The sequence below is a fragment of the Desarmillaria tabescens genome (assembly GCF_030435595.1).
Source record: "Desarmillaria tabescens strain CCBAS 213 chromosome Unknown EV420scaffold_4, whole genome shotgun sequence".
Taxonomy (NCBI): domain Eukaryota; kingdom Fungi; phylum Basidiomycota; class Agaricomycetes; order Agaricales; family Physalacriaceae; genus Desarmillaria; species Desarmillaria tabescens.
In genome coordinates this window covers 34,840-54,174 of record NW_026848303.1, presented here as the reverse complement: position 1 = coordinate 54,174, position 19,335 = coordinate 34,840, and the positions used below count along the sequence as shown (strand labels likewise).

General features: G+C 46.0%; 4 protein-coding genes across 4 annotated transcripts; 1 reads left to right on the top strand and 3 right to left on the bottom strand.

Annotated features, from left to right (window-relative positions):
- Window positions 1-5,741: 5,741 nt before the first annotated feature.
- EV420DRAFT_1240735 (uncharacterized protein) lies at window positions 5,742-6,171 on the top strand (the record flags this gene model as incomplete). Its single annotated transcript, XM_060466633.1, is given in 2 exon segments — window positions 5,742-5,977; window positions 5,997-6,171. Coding segments are annotated over 2 exon segments (411 nt in total), but the record flags the coding sequence as incomplete, so codon positions are not given.
- Window positions 6,172-8,972: 2,801 nt separating this feature from the next.
- EV420DRAFT_1709134 (uncharacterized protein) lies at window positions 8,973-10,310 on the bottom strand (the record flags this gene model as incomplete). Its single annotated transcript, XM_060479582.1, has 6 exons — window positions 8,973-9,263; window positions 9,311-9,591; window positions 9,668-9,746; window positions 9,814-10,067; window positions 10,103-10,144; window positions 10,196-10,310. 6 exons carry the CDS (start codon window positions 10,308-10,310, stop codon window positions 8,973-8,975), a joined length of 1,062 nt encoding a protein of 353 aa, XP_060336697.1.
- A 671-nt stretch (window positions 10,311-10,981) lies between these two features.
- On the bottom strand, window positions 10,982-12,852 carry EV420DRAFT_1474695 (uncharacterized protein; the record flags this gene model as incomplete). Its single annotated transcript, XM_060469232.1, has 3 exons — window positions 10,982-12,046; window positions 12,083-12,360; window positions 12,540-12,852. The coding sequence occupies 3 exons, from the start codon at window positions 12,850-12,852 to the stop codon at window positions 10,982-10,984; spliced, it is 1,656 nt and encodes a 551-aa protein (XP_060336696.1).
- A 3,128-nt stretch (window positions 12,853-15,980) lies between these two features.
- On the bottom strand, window positions 15,981-18,121 carry EV420DRAFT_798596 (uncharacterized protein). Its single transcript, XM_060483486.1, has 21 exons — window positions 17,967-18,121; window positions 17,826-17,904; window positions 17,758-17,771; window positions 17,610-17,708; window positions 17,545-17,554; window positions 17,472-17,489; window positions 17,388-17,413; window positions 17,312-17,337; window positions 17,216-17,253; window positions 17,134-17,158; window positions 17,067-17,078; window positions 16,997-17,012; window positions 16,900-16,939; window positions 16,740-16,846; window positions 16,631-16,690; window positions 16,554-16,581; window positions 16,440-16,497; window positions 16,371-16,395; window positions 16,179-16,323; window positions 16,080-16,120; window positions 15,981-16,028 (listed from the first exon to the last, which is right to left on the bottom strand). The coding sequence occupies exons 1-21, from the start codon at window positions 18,026-18,028 to the stop codon at window positions 16,019-16,021; spliced, it is 939 nt and encodes a 312-aa protein (XP_060336695.1). The 5' UTR covers window positions 18,029-18,121; the 3' UTR covers window positions 15,981-16,018.
- Between the last annotated feature and the right edge of the window lie 1,214 nt (window positions 18,122-19,335).

Here is a 19,335-nt window from a genome sequence, read left to right as displayed (position 1 = left end):
TGAGGGTTTTTGGTTTATTCCCAAGTGACATAGGTTCAAATCCTGTGGCTTGTGGATGTGTTTCTGTGTTTATGTGTCTCTGGATCACATAGGTTTGAACCCTGTGGGTCTACAAAAAGGTTCGGAAGTGTTTCTGCTTAGAGTGCGAGGCTTTAAGTCATGTTTAGTTCATTTGATGGGTTGTGGCCATCTATGTGTTGCATGCAACATCATTTGAGGGTTGCACATTCTTGTGAAACATTTGTGGGCTTGCAGAGTATTACTTTTGCCTTGAGGCTGAGCGATACATATTGTTCACCTCCTGTCCTAAAAGCATTTGGACTTAGAGAATTCTTTTGAGCTAGCATGCTATTATATCTTGACAAGCACAAGAGATCTTTTAATTTTAGTGTTATTGTGTGCTTGTATTGCACATCTCCCCTGAACTACTGAGATTTTGTGTGTGTATATGAGTGTGAGAGTGGGTGTGTTTAGTGTTTCCACGCTATTGCATTTCTAGCTTGGCATGCACAGAGCCTCTTCAACAGATCTCTCTTCTGCTTTAAAACAGTTTGATGTCAGATCTGCTGTGGTTTGCTGACCACAGGTTTCATTTCTACCTGTCTTGCCTGGATCCCTAGCATGAGCCCTGCCTTCTTCAAGTGGACAGCTTGGCGTGGCTGGTTGGCTAGGGCTCACCTTGTGCCAGTTAGGTCATGAAACCTCGAGTTGTTCGATGAATGAGCCTTGTGGGCAAGACAGGGTTTCATTCTCTAGAGTGCCTGTTGAACCAGCTAGAGGGAGATGGACTGTCAGTGCTCCTCAGGAGCATGCATCTCTTACTCCGCTGTCCACAGTAGGACTTGGTGGGACATCAGGGTCCTCTCTCCTACCTTTGAGCTCTGTTATGCTGGAGAGTCCAACTGACAATCCTGGCACTTCATGAGGTGCCTTTCCCAAGCCTTTAACCATTAGGCTAATCATGCTCGTTTTTGGTTTTCTGACTCAAGGGGGTTCCAACCCTGGTTCCTTGATGTGGGGTTCAGTGTTCTCAGAGTGGTGGGAATCCACATCTATACCATGTTCTTGCAATTCCTTCATGATGCAAGATGAAAGCAGTGTATTGTTACAAGTACCTACAGGTATAACATAAGCATGAGTATTCATAATGTGAGGTGCACCATGATAAGTCTTAGCCAGCAAAGTAGAATTGCTTATTTCTATGCCAGCATCTCTTTTACCTCCTTGACTCCTGTTGAGTCTGCAAGGTCCTCCTCTTCCATCTCAGCCAGGATAGCTCTGAGGTGAGTCATGAGGGGTCGTGTCGATGGTTTTCTCAGCTTGATTAACTATTTTGACTTGTCAGATGGGCACTTGTTGTCCCATCCCAGGTGTCCAATGAGTCTGCACTGGAAGCATCGCCTCTCTTTCTTGAGATGGTTGATGTCCATGGGCTCTCCTTCACCACTGTATGTGGTTCTGGTGAGGTCCTGTTTATCGCTCCTCGAACTAGTTGAGGAGCCCCCTGCAGCTCCAGGCCTGAAGCCTGCAGTACCACTGGGATACCTGCCACCTTGTGCAACATGAACTTGATAGTTCTCATCCATGTGGCTGACTCTGTCCTTCCACTCCCAGTAGGTGGTAGGGCATCAATTATCTCCAGCCATAATGATCTGTTTGACATTAGGCCGGACTGTGAGGGCAATGACTTCCTCCATTTCCTCGTTATTGTGGAAGTGCTCAGCTTCCATGGCTATTTCTTCAAATTTCTCGAAGAACTTCATGGCCATCTTAAACTGCAGCTGCTGCAGTTTCTTCCATTGGACACATTTAATCTGGACTTCCACTACTTCTTGGAAGCATCCTTGGACTTCTTCCTTGAATGCTGCCCAAGTGGATACTTGATGTCTCTGGTTGTGCTTGTCCCAGTAGTGGCACTGCTGATGAACCCACCATTGTTTCACATTTCCTCCAAATAGGGAGGATGCAAAGGTCACCTGGTTGGGACCATATCCTCATGCAGCATTGAATGCAAAATACTTGGGATACATCTCAAAGTAGTATTTGCAATCTGTGGAGAATCACATAATGTTGCTGGCTCCTCTGGTGAACTTGGCAGGGAGCTGTGCCAGAACAGGTTTCACATCACCCCAGGGGTTTGGTTGTCTGTCAGCAATCTCCCAGCCTCCCAGCAGATCAGGCAGCAATGGGGGATTGGTGCCACAAGAGAGTGATTGTAGTCTTGGATCACTGCAAGACAAAGGTGGTGCAGCAGGAGGATTGGCTGATGGTCCTCCACTGCCTCCTCCTCCTCTGCCTGGTCCTCTGCCTCTATCTCCTGATGGTGCTGGCCCACCTGGTGCAGGTTTTGAGGGCACTGACTGCTTCCTTGTCCCTGAGTTCCTTGTGAACTTCACAGGTGGTAGTCCAAGCCCTTTCCTCCTCTGAGGAGTTTGGATGGTACCCATTGCATGTCCTGGATAGGGTTTATCAGTCCTGCACCTATGAGTGATTCCCTGTCTGAGGATTCTATTCCTGCTATGAGGTACTGTTTTTCTATCAGCATTCTTCATTCGGGATGTAGCCTGTTCCAATATAACACAGCATGATACCCTGTTTCAATGGCTCGGATTCTCTCTTCAAGGTCCAAGCCTGCAATTGCCCTGCAAAAGGCTTTGCCTTGTGGGGACATGATCCAGGTCACCTCATATGGTAGGCACCTCCATGTTCAATCTACCATCTGTCTCTACAACAGATTATAGATTTCTTTGTCTGTTAGCTCCTGTGCTGGAGCCCTGGATAAACTCATCTCCGTCGATGTGGCCTCCCCTGCCATAGTCAGGAGGAGCATTGATCTGCTGGTTGATGGCCATTCCAGCTCTTGACCAGAGATCTGTGTTTGTGTGGTCAGCAGAAAAGAGGGTCCAGTCTTTAGAGAAAATTGTGTCTCCATCAACTCAGATCTGGTTCCAATTCCATACATCCTGGAGATACTCTTGGTATGCTGCCCAGATTCTGATGCAGTTGGGATGCTCCCAGACCCAGGGCCATAGTTCTCTGAGAAGGATGAAACCTTCCTTGTATCCATTGGATAATCTGCCATTGTCTGGAATGAGGAGTGGCTTAAGTCCTGGAGAAGGGTAGACTGAGTCATACTCTGTTCAGGCCATATTCTGGAGTTGTCAGCAGATAGCACAGTTACAGTAGGTGTATGGGTGGTCTGACCAATCGAGCTCCTCCAGGATGTGGTTCAGAAGTAGGATTGGGTCCAGAAAGGGTAGTCTCCTGCAAACCACTCAAGAATTCTGTCTCCCTCAGGTCCGTCTCTGGGGGAGATAACCCACCCCCTAGGCTCAGTGGGTGATGGGGAGTTTGAGTGGGCATAGTACTCTGGGAGCTCTTCACTGTTTGAGGAGCCCTCCTCATCAGTGGTGTTGGATAGTTGGTCATGATGGCATCAGTATCTCCAACAATGGTTGACGAGTCATCGGCAGGCATAACAAAGTACTGGAGGTCAGCAATGGTGATGAGGAACCTGAGTAGGACTTCTGAGTCTGGCCAGGCTGGCTCTTGATGCTCGTCTGTCCAGCCAACTCCCTCAACCCACCCATTTTTGTCCCAGCTTGCAACTCTATCCTCTCCCCAACTCGAGCCCCAGCTAGGGATGGGCTCATCATCGCTCCTGTTTGAGCCCATGCAGACAGGGTCTCTAATTCTTAGGTATGGCGAAGGAATGCATGGGAGAGTGTCAATTCTCCAGGCATGTTGAGTCCCTCCTGGCAAGTACCAGGAGGTGGAAGTGTAGGAGTCAGAGATTGGGGAAGTTGGGGCTGTGTGCCAAATGAGCTCCTCCGATTCATCTCCTTGATGTTCTCCGGTGCTGCTCTCTCCAGGAATGCTTGGTACATCTTGTCCCAAGTCTTCTCCCCAGACAGGGAGGAATGGGTCCTTGGCCAGTTTGAAGGTGGTTCTTCACCTTTGTGCTGTATCTGTCACCCTCCAGTCTGTCATCTGGAGGGATTTGGAGTCATCTGAGGTCTTCTTCCTGAAGGGAAGTCCTGTCTTCACATTCTTTGCCATTTGGCTGATCCTCAACTGGATGCTTGAATGGGAGGGTGTGGTTTTCTCTGTCAGGTAGGGGTCTCGAAGTGCTGTTTGTCTGCAGGGCCCTGGTGTGATGGTGCTGAGCCTGATGGTGCTGCCTGTCTGTGATGTTCCTGTTGATGCACCATTGAGCCCACCTACTCTCCCTCTCATGGGGGTTGGTACTCTGCAGTGGTGTTGGCAGGGTCTGGTGAAATATACTGCTGCGTACACAGTTAACAGTATTAAGATACTGAAGGTACTTCTGAAGGTGATTGCAGCACAGTCTGAGAGGGTGAGGAGCATAGAGAACATTGTACCACAATGAATGTCTATGATCTTGAGGTACAGTAGGTGCTGTTTTATATATAATGGGCTGAAGTTTCTTTGGAAGTATGTCTGACAGTGATCTTGAGTCAGTACAGTTACCAGTGAATAGTCAGTGGTAAGGGTAGTAAGGGCAAGCTTCAGCTAAATATTACGCACTAACTCTAATCTGAACCACATGTTGTTCTCTCATACTGACACTCATGTTTGGTGATTCAGTATTGAGAGCAGTGTAGCAGATTGTAAGGGTTAGGGAGTAATTTAGGTAGCAAGAGCAAGAAGCTTGTAAAAGTTAGGAGTGTATAATCTTAGCCGAAGCTGGGGATTATAGCCACAGCTGAGGCTAGCTTGTTGGTCCTACTCTATTAATAGCCTATTGTCCATCTCCTGGTCAGAGAAGTACAGTCTCTAGCGAATGAACATGAAGGGCCCTAAAGGAAGTATGCCTTCAGTGAATAAGTGTAAAGAGGGTCTGTCACCCACATGGTTGCTTGAATGGGACTATTCAGGGAGTCAGTCACCTGCATGGTCATGGGACTTGGTCTGAATAGTCCTCATTCCATGGACCACCTTCGACTGGTGGTCTGCAGTCATTGAACCACTAAGGACTGTGATGCCATCATGAGAAGCATGATAGTGCATGAGAGTCACTGATCAGCTGGTGGTGTGGGCAGGTGATAGCATGTCAGAGGGGACATTGTAGACCTGGGAGATAAGATAGGGTTGAAGATGTTTCAGGAGATAAGGATAAGATAAGATAAAGAAAAATAGGGGTAAAGTCATAACAATAGTAATCATGCGATGTATTATTCCCAGATTCTCCTTGTTTATCTATCAATGTCTTTCATTTTGCCTTATGATAGACTTTTACCAATGTTTCACTGAATGCTTACTTATATGTCATTTATTTGTTGTCATCATATCAGCCACAAGAGTTGAAATGTGCTATTTCAGCATGCGACTATTTGGGCTCACAACCAATGTTGATCATGAGCCAATGTGGCTGCTCATCATGCTGTGTGAAACAAGTGCTCAGCATTGGAAATGGTACTCTGGGACAGTACTCCGAATTCATTGACATCAGGAGCACTGACACCATCACTACAAAAGGCCCCATTCTGCTTATCTTATCATCACAGAGTAACTCTTGTCTCCCTCCCTCACCTCTAACTACAACCACCACCACCCACCACCCACCAGTGCCTTTTCCACTAGATGAATCTTCACTGCTTTGTCATGTCAGTCATCTCTCTCTCCAAGGCTGTCTCCAACTCTTCCATCATCAAGTCTGCTGGCACAGATAAGGATGCCAGTGCACCACTCTCCTCATCCTTCCCTTCCTTGCTGACCTCAAGGACCAACAAGTGTATGAGCACAACTGCCAGCATGTCAAGAAGGCTGCAGATGTCATCAAGATGAGACAGCAGAAGTGGTCAGGTTCACCCTTCTTCAAGCTAGATAGGGGCACCATGTCAAAGAAGTACAAGAAACTCAAAGCAAACAACATCAACCTGCTGGATGGTGTCTTCATCAAGAGCATGCATTGGGATGATACCCCACCTTTGCCCAAGTTGCCTGAGATGAAGCTGTCAGATCTCATCATTCAGAAGCAAGATAGGAAGAAGGGTGGGTCCTAGGTCTGTTTCATTCTGGATGTATTGCATACTTATCACCTTGCATTTGACAGAGTCAGATTTCAAGGTCATCCCCCACATCCATTCTGTTATTGTCCTTGATGATTTTACTTCTAACCTTGCCACAGATGAGCCTTGGGAGCATATTTATGGTGAGAGCAATAGCAAATCTGGCAAACCGGTGAAGAGGCTCTGTGCAAGCCAAGCTCAAAATGCAATAGCATAGATACACTAAACACACCCACTCTCACACTCACACACACACAGAATCTCAGTAGTTCGGGGGAGATGTGCGATGCAAGCACATAATAACAATAGAATTAAAAGATGTCTTGCGCTCTTCAAGATATAATAGTGTGCTAGCTCAAAAGAATTCTCTAAGTCCAAATGCTTTTAGGACAGGAGGTGAGCGATATGTACTCAGCCTTGAGGCGAAAGTAATATTTCACAAGCCCACAAATGTCCCACAAGAACATACAACCCTCAATTGACGTTGCGCACAACACACAGGTGGCCACAACCCATCAAACAAATTACACACGACTTAAAGCTTTGCGCTCTAAGCAGAAAACACTTCAGAAACCTTTCGTATGGTGCAAGGTGCTTAGTCACCACCTCTGATAAGCAGTGGCCAAATTCCCGAAGGGAAATTTTTTGAAAACTTTTATGCTGATTTGCTGAAACTGGCAGTAGATTCAGTGAAAAATATACAGATGAGATACCCACACCAACGTCTGCCCAATTGAGGGAGAAGCCCATTCATCCAGAAAGCAAAATAATGCCTAATACAATGTTAAGTCAAATTTTGGGTCTAGCGGGGTCCCCGGCCTGTCCGGAGCATTGGAATCTCATCCGAGTTAGCATATTTAGGCCTAAAATCGGCCATTTTGCTGGACACACCTTGCTGGGAGCTTCCCGGAGCCTACTTAACAGAGCATCTAATGAGGCTATGGCCCGCTGATTGGTCGTGGCCAAATTGGATGTGGATGACATTCTGTATCCTTCTGTATCTCACGCTACATGTATTTTTATTGAAATTCCTCTTGCCAATTGTCTTATCTTATCAAAAGAATGTGTTTGGCAAGAGCAAAAAAAAATCGGTCAACCCCAAGTTTGGTGCCTGACTTTGCACATTAGAGGCGGTGACTAGGCACCTTGCACCATAGATCCACAGGGTTCAAACCTATGCAATCCAGAGACACAGAAACACAGGAACACGTCCACAAGCCACAGGGTTTGAACCTATGCTACTTGGGAATAAACCAAAAACCCTCAAAGAGTATTGACAAGCCAAAGGGTTTGAACCTCTGCCACTTGCAACAACTCAGAATTCACAAGCATGTTCCACAAACACAAATGCACATTCAAGTTATCACAATACAATATTTCTCCGAGTTGAGCACAATCAATTATTGTCCAGAATCAAGCTAAGTGTCGCGCATGAGCAAGGCATGCCTCATGACCTCTCAAGAGTTTCAAAATAATTCTAGATCCAATAATATTCTCTTGCTCGAAGCTACAAACACAATTCCTTTGGTTGCACACTAGGCTCTCTGCTTCGTGTCACAACTGTGGGGGTTCAAAAGCTTGCTACCTACTTCTAATTACCGCACTTTTATCTACAGCTAATTATATAAATAGAAATATCGAAAATAGATACGCTCTACCCTGGAGCCATTTCCTCTCCGTGATGCATGAACCGCATGGTCACTAATTAATATCCTGAGTCAGTCATCCGAGTTAGTGCTCGATAACACGCTGCTCTTTCTTCTTGGCAAGGTCTAGAGTTGCCACATCATGTGGAATATTTCTCCTAATTGGCCCCTTGTTTTTAATTCCTCTGTCGCGCACATCGCTAGTGAGTTGGTATTTATATTTGGTTGCTGCACAACCTTTTCTTAGTTTAATATTTCATTCTGGGTACAGGGTTTCTCTCGTGTTGGCTGAAGCCCTCTCAGGAGGCTCGGACTGGGTGGTCCTCAGTTCTGAATGACGTCTCTCAGTGATTGCTGGATTGGCAGGGTTCATGCATCATAGATCAATGTCACGTGAAGCTCCATAAATATATTATCTTTTCAGTGTATTTTATTTGAGCAAGATGCTGCTGAGGAATGCATAGGGTGTGAGTCAGGGCACTGAGACTCCACACTTAAATGACACCAGTGTGCCACTCTAAGTCTAAGCCATGCGCTCCACTCGGATTATTTTATTATATGCTGCTTCTGCCTCAACAGGTGTCACTCCATGCTGGGTATGCACTCTAATATTACTTAGTGGATTGACGCACGTTTGGATTCACAGGATTCGCAAAATTACACGTATGAACGTGAAGCGCGCGTGTCACCGGTTTCCAAGATGCTTTCCTATGCTTAGGTTCTTGTTTCCAATTAATTTATGCAATATACTATATAACCATATCCTCCCTTGTTATCTTGCCATTGCTACCCAATCAACTTAATTATATCTATAAGCCAGGACTAGATTGTAATCTACTTTATGCATGCCATCATTTATGCACTCCTTGGACCATTTGTGTTGCATGTATGATTATACATATTTTACTAGAGTCGATGTCATGATATCTATGAATTACATGAGCTTATGATATGTCTCTTAAGGTTAACATTGTGAAGGTATCAATGTAGAGTTAAAATCTTGAGTTTCAGAAAACAAACTTTCTTCAGTCCAAGTCAGGCTTGGTCTTACAGATGGATGATTTTATTTGTCTGTTTGTTATACTGGCAGTGTCTGATGTTAGTGACAACTATGAACATATCATAATGTGAGAATCTTTGGCTGAAGATGATCAACAATGCAGTCAGTATTCATGACAATTTAATTTAATGTACTCTAAGTCTCTTCTGTTGGATTACTAGCCTTTCCATGTTATCAATTCTATCTAAATGGCATGAGGAGCCAGCTCCTTGCCCATAGGATCTTTGTGTGTGATCAAACATGTTCTATGCTGCTGCTCCCTGTCTGCCTGGAGTTATTTCCACCCTTATCAATGATACCTTCCTGAGAGTCTATCACAGTCTGATGACCATACTCATCATCATGATAACTCTCCTGCTGAGCTTCAAGGTCTACACCTGTCATAGAATCCTGCTGATCAGAGCTCTGACTGTTGGAATGCCCTCCAAAGCGAAGTGACCCTGATATCACACTGCCCTCTTGAGAGTCATCTGGGTGGGTATGACCTGCTGCTACTCGTCCAACAAGAAGTGTTGGAGCAACTCCCTACAATGCTTGTTAGATGTGAAGATAGGAAGATAATAGGAACATACCCTTGAAATTGCTGCTAGACGATCTAAGTAGAGCAATATGACATCATCAAGGGCATTAAAGACCACAAATATGATCAAGATTATGGAGTAGAGAGCTGATGATTCAACTAGAATCTTAATGACTTGATGGTAAGCCCTGAGTCTATTCCCTGCTGCAGCTCCTTGTGCAACAGTGACAATATGGTAAATGATAAGCAGGGTACACAATACAGTTGAAGCAAGACTAAAGGATGGATAAAGTGTATCATATGTGTGATAGTCCCCATTTGGATTGATGTACACTTCATATACACTAATAATTTTGATTATTACAAGCCTTGGGTAAATTGGCAAATTGATAGAAGATCTAGATCTTACCAATTGCAGAAACAAGAAGAAGAACAGGAAGTAGAACAACTCGCCATTGTTGTCTCCAGATCATCCAGCAATGCCAAATCTACAGTCCAAATGACAGTAAGTAAGAGGCAGTGAGATGTCTCAATTGACACTCAATTGACACTTACCATGATAGTGTCTGCAAGAATAGTACAAATGATACTTATGCCACCTTGTATCACTCCTGATTGTAGGCATGGAATGGAATAATATACCATATAGATTGTCCAGAAATTCCATCCATCATTGAAAATTGAAATATAAAGTTGTGACCAAATGAGAGCAAAGGAAATAATAGAACCAATATAGAGCATAATTATAACAATGACCATGGGTTGTCTGATGGAACGAGACTTGTTCATGACTGTGCAATCCACTTTAGCTTGTATAATATAGCAAGGAGACATGTCTCCTCACAGATACTTCTTATTGTGACAGCAGTGATTCCAGTGTATATTCCTACATGCAGCCATATTAGACACTTGTATCTGGATGAGTAAGTGCACATACCAGACAGTAAAGAGGCAAGGATTGTGGAATTCAGAATAGCATCAAGGATATGAAATACAATGGCTTTATCAGCATCAGTAAGATCTGGTGGAATACTACTGGTTGGAGTAGCCATCAAGAAGTCTAGGAGAAGGTGGTATAATAGGAGAGAGGGAGTAGTCTGGAGATAATAAACACTAACCAGTCATTATATAGCATATAGGAGAATCAGAAATGAATATCTGACAGCATTTAAAAGCTTAGTAGGGAGGCAGACAAATATCATGATCTGCACCAAGATGATCTGATTCTATTAAATATCATTTACATTGTCATAGCAAAGAAGGAAGTCAGATATAACAGTTACTCAACATAGGTGACCTTCCTGGTGATAATCAGATAGAAAAATCACATACCAACTCAACTGTCTTCCCAAACAATAGAGCATAGCAACCTAGTATATGTGTACTTATCTTTGGGCTGACTATTCCCAAAGAGTCCTACCAGTCAAACATTCCCAGTAGAAATTTGATCATCTTAGCATTTCCTGTTAGTAAGAATTGTGGAATTACCTGAGCAGTGATGTAAACCTACCTTAGCACACCACTGCTTGCTTTTGGTGCCCAGCAGTAGGATTATATGGATTTTACTTTCAAGTTGTGATAATGATGAATTACATGAGCTTATGTATGATACGCATTAGCACCACATTTCGAGAGCATTCAAGACATGAATAATTATATTAAGATCAATACATAGATATCAATAGAAAATATTAAACAGTCAAACCTCAATAAATACCACCCCTCAATCCAACTCGGGTAAATGAACCGCCCCCAGCCACGCCAAAATAACCTCCACCCTCGGTCTATGAAGTGGGATATTAATCTGCAATAGCTTCTTCTTCGCACCTGCAGCCTTATCAGCAGTGGCCCTCTCCACGCGTTCCCGTTGGCGGTTGACGACAAGTGCCAACAAGATCCTCGCACAGTCCAGAGCTTCGTCCGCGTCCTGGCGGCCCGGAGGGGACGGTGGTGGAGACCCGGTACCAGATGACGGACTATCATCACGAGAACTCCCAGCCCCAGTTGAGGAGGACCCTGTGTTTATCAGGATGGGAGAAGGCGGAGGCGGAGGGGTTACCGGTCGAGCCTCGATAGCCAGTCTTCCCTTCGCCCTGCCCTTGGAGAGAGAATGAGGCTGGATACCGTTCTTCCATCCACCAGCGAGTCGCTCCAGAACCTCTGCTTGGGCCATGGATCGAGGGGGGAGGAATACGGGGTATCCTTCAAGCCCATCCACGAGAGCTGCAGTACGGATGAACCTCTTCAACAGCCCCAAAAAGTCGGCAAGCATCAACTGACAGATGAGAACGCTGAAATGGCTTTCTACGAGCAACGGGTTGTACGTTGTGAACATTGCTGGCGTATCAGATAACGGGAAAGGCGAGGATCCGTTCGAGTGGTTCCCAGGCCGGATGGACTCTGAGAGTAAGAACGCATACTCGACCTGCTTCGCCAAGTCCCCTTCACTATCGAACAAGGAATTGGGCGACTCGAGGGTGTCAAAGTGAGCTAAGAACTTGCCATGGTCCCGGATACTCTTCTTCAGCAATGAAGTGACCTGGTCCTTGAACCTGCCTTCTCCAAGTGCATCCCTATATGCCCTCGCCTTCGCACCTCCCATCTCCCCAAGCGGACCATCAGGGTGCCCAATCTCTACTCCACCGTATTTCCCGTTCTCCAGATAACACAGCCTCAGCTCATCACCATCGATGGACGGAGCCTTGCGTATCCCTTCGAGCTGCAAGACAGCACCTTCAATGAGGTGGACCGCGTGTTGCAGATATGCCGCTCCGCGCAGAAACAGCAACTATGGCCCAATCAGATCCGGGGCATCTGGGAGAACAGATGGGTGGATCAGGAGCGGCTCCCCATCTGGTCCGTCAACTGACGAGTCTATCGTACTCGTACCGCTCGGTGGGGCTTGCCCATTGGTCTTGCCACCCCCGCCCTTCCTTTTCTTCGTACTCTTTGTTCGTGATTCGGAGGGCCCTCCACGGTCGGTATGGGCTACCTTGGCTTTACGCGCAGCTCGAGACTCCTTGAGAGCGTGTGTGAAGTCTCTGGTCGCCTCTGGGTACTCATCACGGAAGCAGCGAACGATTCCACGCGTACGGTAGAATTCTAATCGTTGAGGCTGAGCTCAGATAAGCTCGTCGAGGACTTGGGTCGTAGTAGATTCCGCTAATTGATGAGAAGGTATTTTCTCGTGAAAGAAATGGACGTATTTCGCGTCCGCGTCATTGGGGTCTGTTCATTGTACCTGTAAATACTAGAAAATAATATAGATGATAGGCACGCACCAAATTTGAGCACTCGTTCCGCTACATCTTCGAACACGCTACCACCTTGCATGACCATGACACTCGACGCGATCTCGTCTGCCTCGTATGCCTGTGCGAGCTTCTGCACCGCCAGTGCTCTCAATCTGTGGATGCGCATTGCAGACATTGCAACATTCCTCCCATTACCACCCATGTTGCCTAGGGGATTGATCCCGAGCGTCTGAGCAGCAGCCCAAGGGCTCCCACCAAGTCCTACAGAACCGCCGCGCATGGAACCCAATTCGGCTGCCTCGTCGATAAGTCGACGTATCGAAGTAACATTACGAAACATCCCTGGGTCGATAGGCGGTGGGGTTGCCCTGCCTGGTTTCGGTGGAGGAATTGGCGGCGGTAAGGGTGGACTGGCAAGTGATGCTCGTGGAGAGTCGGGAGGCGAAAAGTCATTCAGGTCTGCGGTCTCGGATATGGTTGGTACTGGAATTAGGCGTCGGGGAAATTGACGGTATCCTTGGCCCTGTAGCTGACAGCGTTGCAGAGCACTAACAGTTTTTCAATAGGCAGTTGTAGCCAAGGTCCCTATATTCTCATAAGTTCGAAAGAAAATATAGCAGAACAAAGCGACGCACATAGCTGTTGTATCTTCAATGCTTGTTCCTGCTAATACAGAGGACAGTCTTCATCTGAATCCACCGTCAGCCACTAAACACTCTGAACAAGAAGCATGCTCACCCTCGCTTTACCCAAATCAAACCTTTCCCTCCCTCGTCGACAATGCTGCGGGCACGATGTCAATCACAGCAACATCCGCCCATCCCTACTTATGCATAGCGATCGTCTTCAAAGAGTGTGTGCAGGTGAGAAGGTCGGGCAATGAAAGGAGGCGTCCCTCCGGCGATGGAGGTGTCTACATGAAAAGAGCATGAGAGCTGTACCGGCTCGGTCCGGCACTGCCGCGTTAACACAAGTACATGCCCCGACCGAGATGAGTATATGAGAGGAGAGAATGTATGAAGAGGAAGGAGGAAATTGCTAGCTGAAGTTCAATCGTGGTGGAAGGATAAGTGCTGACACCGGAAACTTCACAACGCGTCAGCCACGTAGTACCACTTCCTTCTGTTCTTAGTATCCATGCTCATCGATATTCCCTTCTGCCTCGACGCTCAGTAAGCTACTCGTCAAGTCCATTCTCATCAATGCAAGAACACGAAACTTCGACATTTCAGCAAAATGGATTTAAGTGTGGTGTAGACTGTCAAACGAACTGCGGATGTCAACTTGTTGGCTTTCTTCAATTCATATCTCTGCCTCGTCCTTTCCTAACCTCCGGGTCAGCATCAGGTTCGCATGCTCTGGATTGCAACCAATTACTTTTCGACCTGCCAACTTCATGCTTTTAATCGAAGGCGCCGTTCCAACATTGAATCTAATACCGTCGCATTTGGGGAGGCCGTCTCATTTCACTGGTTCGAATTTCGGAGAACGACATTTGTACCCTGCTCGCCTACGTCTAGCCATTGCCCCAGGGGAAAGGCAACATGAAGAACCATTAGGTGGCGGATTCCGAAGGGGATACGGTGATGAATGTATGCTGCTAGACTGAGAGAACCCCAAAGTGAGTTCTGTTTCTCTCATGACATGCAAATGGCTCGTAGTTATGTTTTGATCCATTTGTTGAAGGAAAAGCCTATTTTATTCGCAAAATTTGCTATACGAGACTGTTTAATGATACTACGCTCCCTCTTCGCCCCCAAAAGTAAGCTTCTGTCAAATTTCCGTGTCAAACATTCCTAATTTACATTGCCTACACGTTCAGACGACTTCAAATTCTCACGCGCGGACCTGGAAATCTCTAGGTGAAGCCGGGATCCAATGACTGCATCTACCTCTATCGCGAACGGATCTTTATTGGACCTGGATGTCTCTCTGACCATGCCCTATCTTCTTCGTTGATCATTAATGTCGTTTGAAGCAAGAACCTGCAAATCGGAGTCAGATATCAGCGTCCACGATGCTCAAAACTCACTCGTTAGAGCGCGCACACCCCATACTCGCAGCACTCCTTCGAAGGAAACAGCACTACGGGAATATTTGCGGCTCAGCATTTATCCATCTACATTGATACGTCGAGCCCTGGAAAGGCCACAATCTGCCGAATACATTGAACGTAAGCAGCATCTCGTGTAATTTGGAATTGAAACTGACTTCTGAGCAGGAGAACAAAACGGGAGTGTTTACGCTCGTTTCTAAGCGTCGCATATGCCGTCAGAGGGATAATTTGATCAAGACGTACTGCAGACTCAGGGGCTCAGTCTCCCATCAGCGCCGCGTCTGACTTGGCCCCAGAATATTGATAGTAGCTCTTCCTTGCTCTCACCGCCCTCGACAGTCTTCAAGTTTGGTCCTTCGAGTCGACGTGGGCGTTGATGCTCAGATCGGGATAGACTCGTGTGGGCGCACTTCCTTCTTTCCTAACCTCTTTATGGTAGGCCTTTTCGTTCTTCGTTCGCTATGTTCTAAGCTTACTTTCACTTCTGTAGACTATTGCCCATCCTGCACACGACTACACTGTTCGTCTTTGCTGAGCCGTTCTCTCCTTGGACGCCCGGGCCTCCAGAAGGCTCAAATTTTCATCTCAGATACCACACACCGAGCCAACCCTCCGCGTCGTCGCGTGAGGAAGGAGGGATCTTGCGTCCACTTCTCAAGGTCAGTCTATTCTTTCTCACGTACTGTTTGGAAGTGAACTGAATTATAGTCTCTACTGATACAACTTCAAAACTGAAACCCTTCCAGACAGCCGTGGTCATATCAAGAAGGCTTTCAATGAGAACCAGATGCCGCGTCGTCTTGATACCACATCTTCGAGCAGCCGTGAGTCACACATTAAGCCGTCTGCATTCTAATCATTATCCATATACTCATCATAGAGAATACAGGATGGTCTAGTGACGACGTATCGCCGTCCGGTGAGCGAGGTAGGTTCTCAGATAGTCTTGTCCTCCTGATCGTTCTTATCATCTTGCGTAGCTTAAAGATCACCCTTGCGGAGCTTGTCGCGTGCTCGCAAACTCGTTTAATTAAGAGACGCCTCCTCGCTAACCCAGTTTAGATGCGATGCCAAATACCTGTTCCCCAGGGTCGACGACTACGTAGAATGTAAGCCTTTTAGGATTTGTCGAGAGTTCACATCACTCCCATGGAATAGATATCTTGGCTCTGTATTTCCTACCACTCCTGAAATGTCTTTTGCATTCATTGAATGGAAATAGGCAAACCAGAAAGCAGTGAATCTACGGGCAATCAAACAGAAGGTAATTTCTCAGTAGTCGTACAACCGCTCTCGGTGAAGACGGAGAATAGCTTCGCAAGAATAATGTCGAAAACCCCAATCGGAAGTAAGGAAAGGTTCGAACCGACCTGAACAGACTTCGTTTCTGAATATATTCATATCTGTTATACATCGACAAGATCCTAATCTATGCCTGGGACATTCGAACTTAACAAGGACTATCCAGAGTCTGAGCCTTTATATCTAGCACATGCATCGGTTCCACTGACGATCTACTGGAGCGTAGCTCGGCCATTGGTACACTGATGTCCTATAAAGAAGTTATGAGGCCTCCGCTCCCGGCTGAAAGATTGGGAACTAGTATTCACCTGCTCCTGAGTTTGTATATCAGTAGCCACCGTACTCCGAGCTTTGAATCTCATAGATTCCAAAACCGTACTTGGTAGGGACCTGCTGGCACCGCCGCTCGTAGATATCACGATATTTTCTTGGTGTGTATTTCGTAGGTTCAGCCTAGGGCAAGCGTAAGCCAGGGTACGTGCCGAAACAGAGTTATGTACATTGCTAGTAGTGAGTTGAGATAAACTTGAAAGTGTTAGTAAGGACAGACATATAACTGGAAGGAATACCTCTTGGTAGAGGAGTCGCGATTCCTGCAGCTACGAGTGAGTTCGGCATAGACACAAACTATGGGGTCTTTGCGTCAGGTTGTCAGATTCATGACAAGAAGAGAGTATAATAACCGTAATAAGAATTGTCAATGCACATATACTGGGCGGCTGTCAGTCAGGGTTTTAGAGATAATCTGCTCAAGACTTACGTAGTAGCCAATCCGGACACAATAACAAAGCGCGATAGTATCAGGAGCGGCTTCGTCGTCCTGCATTGATTGTAAGCATTCCACGAATCTTAGACGAGAGCAGATCAACCTGGAAAAATTCAAAACTGATCGACTTTTGAGTAGATAGTACGACATGGCACCGCATATAATGATATCGACTGCTGCAGTTGTAGCCAAGAGCGCTTCAATCGATTTCTATTTTTCTTTTAGCGAGTTGAAAGAGATGATAAAGGTATGGATTTCCGCACAGAGACCGTCTCAGCGTCCAGGTAAGTTTTGATCGTAAATCTGTTCAGTCGCAAGATTGAGTATGCTAGTATAACCGGAGCAGATGAGGGGCCTTACATAGCATGGATTTCATCTTGCGCGAAAACAGTGATAAGTACCAAGTATGCATCCTGAAGGAATGACTCACTGATAACAACAGCTACCGAACCAGAAGGGTAAGACACCGATACCATGATGAGTTGACGGCGACGTACCGGATGTGCCTGCGATGACAACAGCCTGAACGAACCCCGATCAGAATTGAAGTTCCATACAAATTGGGATGTTGTGACTCACAACCAACCATGGGATTGTCTTATGGAAGAAACGTCCTACTAGAAAGACAATTGAGTTATAGTACCGTTCTGTAAGTAACTTGATGGGCACACGCACACATCCATATTCTCACCGCGTAAACACTACAACGAAGTGGTTAGCGCTGGCCGTACGGACGATGAGAGACTCGTACATATCTACGAGAAGGATCTCCAGACCCTGAACGAACCAAGTTAGCGGACGGGGAACAGTGTCCAGAACGAATCGGTATAAGTACCAAGAACATGATGTCTGTCTGATAAAGAACGCATCAGACGATCAAACAGTTTGATAGACGCATAGTTGATCACCTTAAAGCTCCTTGAATGTCCTCCAAGTCAAAATCGGGGGCAAGAAGAAGAGATGGCGAACGTACCACACAATAGTCAAAAGTGCTTCGGGATGCCCAAAGTTTTTGATCAGATAGTAGTAGAGAGCATGCGCATAGAAAATGAGATAAAGCGTGTCGACGATCCTGGAAAACGCATTATGCTGGTATACCGTAACCTTACAAATCGACGTACCAGAGAAGGCCAACCTATTTCGTTAAAAAAATCAAATTATGAGACGAGTAAAAGTAAAGATGCCCTACTGCGAACCGATAGAACCACCAGTCATTTGGGAATCTGCTGAAATATGTCATTGACTGCATGGCTGTGAGACCCCAAAGCCTGCGGCCGGGGTAAATGATCGTAAGCCAAGAGGTCGAAGGCAGGAGATCATAATAACATACGCTGTAGCCACTGTAGCGCCTATGTAGATCGCTCCCATAGTCGAAGCAATATCAGGAGACATGACGGATGATGTTGATAGAGATCAAGAGAGCTCCTTTGGTATTTATACTAGATCACCGGAGTTACTGAAGTGATCATCAAAAACTCAAACGACTCCGCCTGATGACTGGAGAGCGCTCGAGCACGGCCATATCTGATTCTTGTTTCATTGGCGTTACGTTCAGCAAGGACGTCCGGTCATAAGGAGATGCAGTTGTTTTCTTTTGCTGAACGCCAAAAGTGGAGGATTGCTGAGACGACCTAAGTCAAGATTCGGTATCCGGAAAGGCTCTTGGAAAAAGATAGACAGACAATTCAGGAATATCTTCTGATTGTTTTCTTCTGTGCACCATGTGGACAAATCCTGAGAATGCGGCTAGTAGACTCATTTTCAAGCCTAATGGATCTCTTGAGCATTCGGTGGCGTGTTCCTGTCACGAGAAAATGGAAACAAATGATAATCTCCACAATCCGTTTCGTCCTAAGAGATCAATATAAGCTTTTGATATTGGCCACCTCCTTGGTATATAAAAGACATCAGACCTGGGGAATTATACTCCATGGTTAATCGAAATTTGCGGCTCCGTGTTTCGTTGGCGTAAGTTCGCTTTGCTGAGTTCCTGAATCCTGCGAATGTAGCTGGAAAAGCCAAGTCAAAACCTTGAGAGCGAGTAGGGATACCCACCGTCTCTGTATAGCAGCGAATATGGACACCGTACCGTCAGACCCTCAGACTTCTGGTTTACGGTGTGGCTTATGGTACAGGTATGGCCGTATGTACGGCTTCGGCTTTATGGCCGTAATCACGGCATCTCCTTTAGGCAATGCAAGTGGCTGTGCACCACTTCAATTATTTTTCCAAAATGAAATCTTCGGAACCTGGTCCTCAGAATGTAAATGCAATTTCCGAGGCTTTTACTTCCTGTATATTCATTGACTGCCGTCTTTTCTTGCTTGCATTTAGTGGATAGCACCATAAGAAGATGCATCCATGCGATGTATGAAAGCTTTTACTACCTATCTTCCTTCCAGAGAAAGCAGAGAGCTAGTTCACATACTAAGTTGAAGCGATCTGATCCTCGCAGGAAGATGCTATCACAACGCGTAATAGTGTAAATCACCTTCTCGGAATGTGGATCGTATTGACAACCATCTTGGTTGTGGGTATATTCGTAGTCCCCTGACGTTGTATGCAGGTGACTGTTTCACGCTAACCTCGCAGATAGACCTTTACCATGAGAGGACGCAAAGTATTTCATTTGTTGTCGTAGGTACACCTCGTAAATTGATAGACGTAACACGAAAGCGCGCGCCTAACGAACTTGAGTG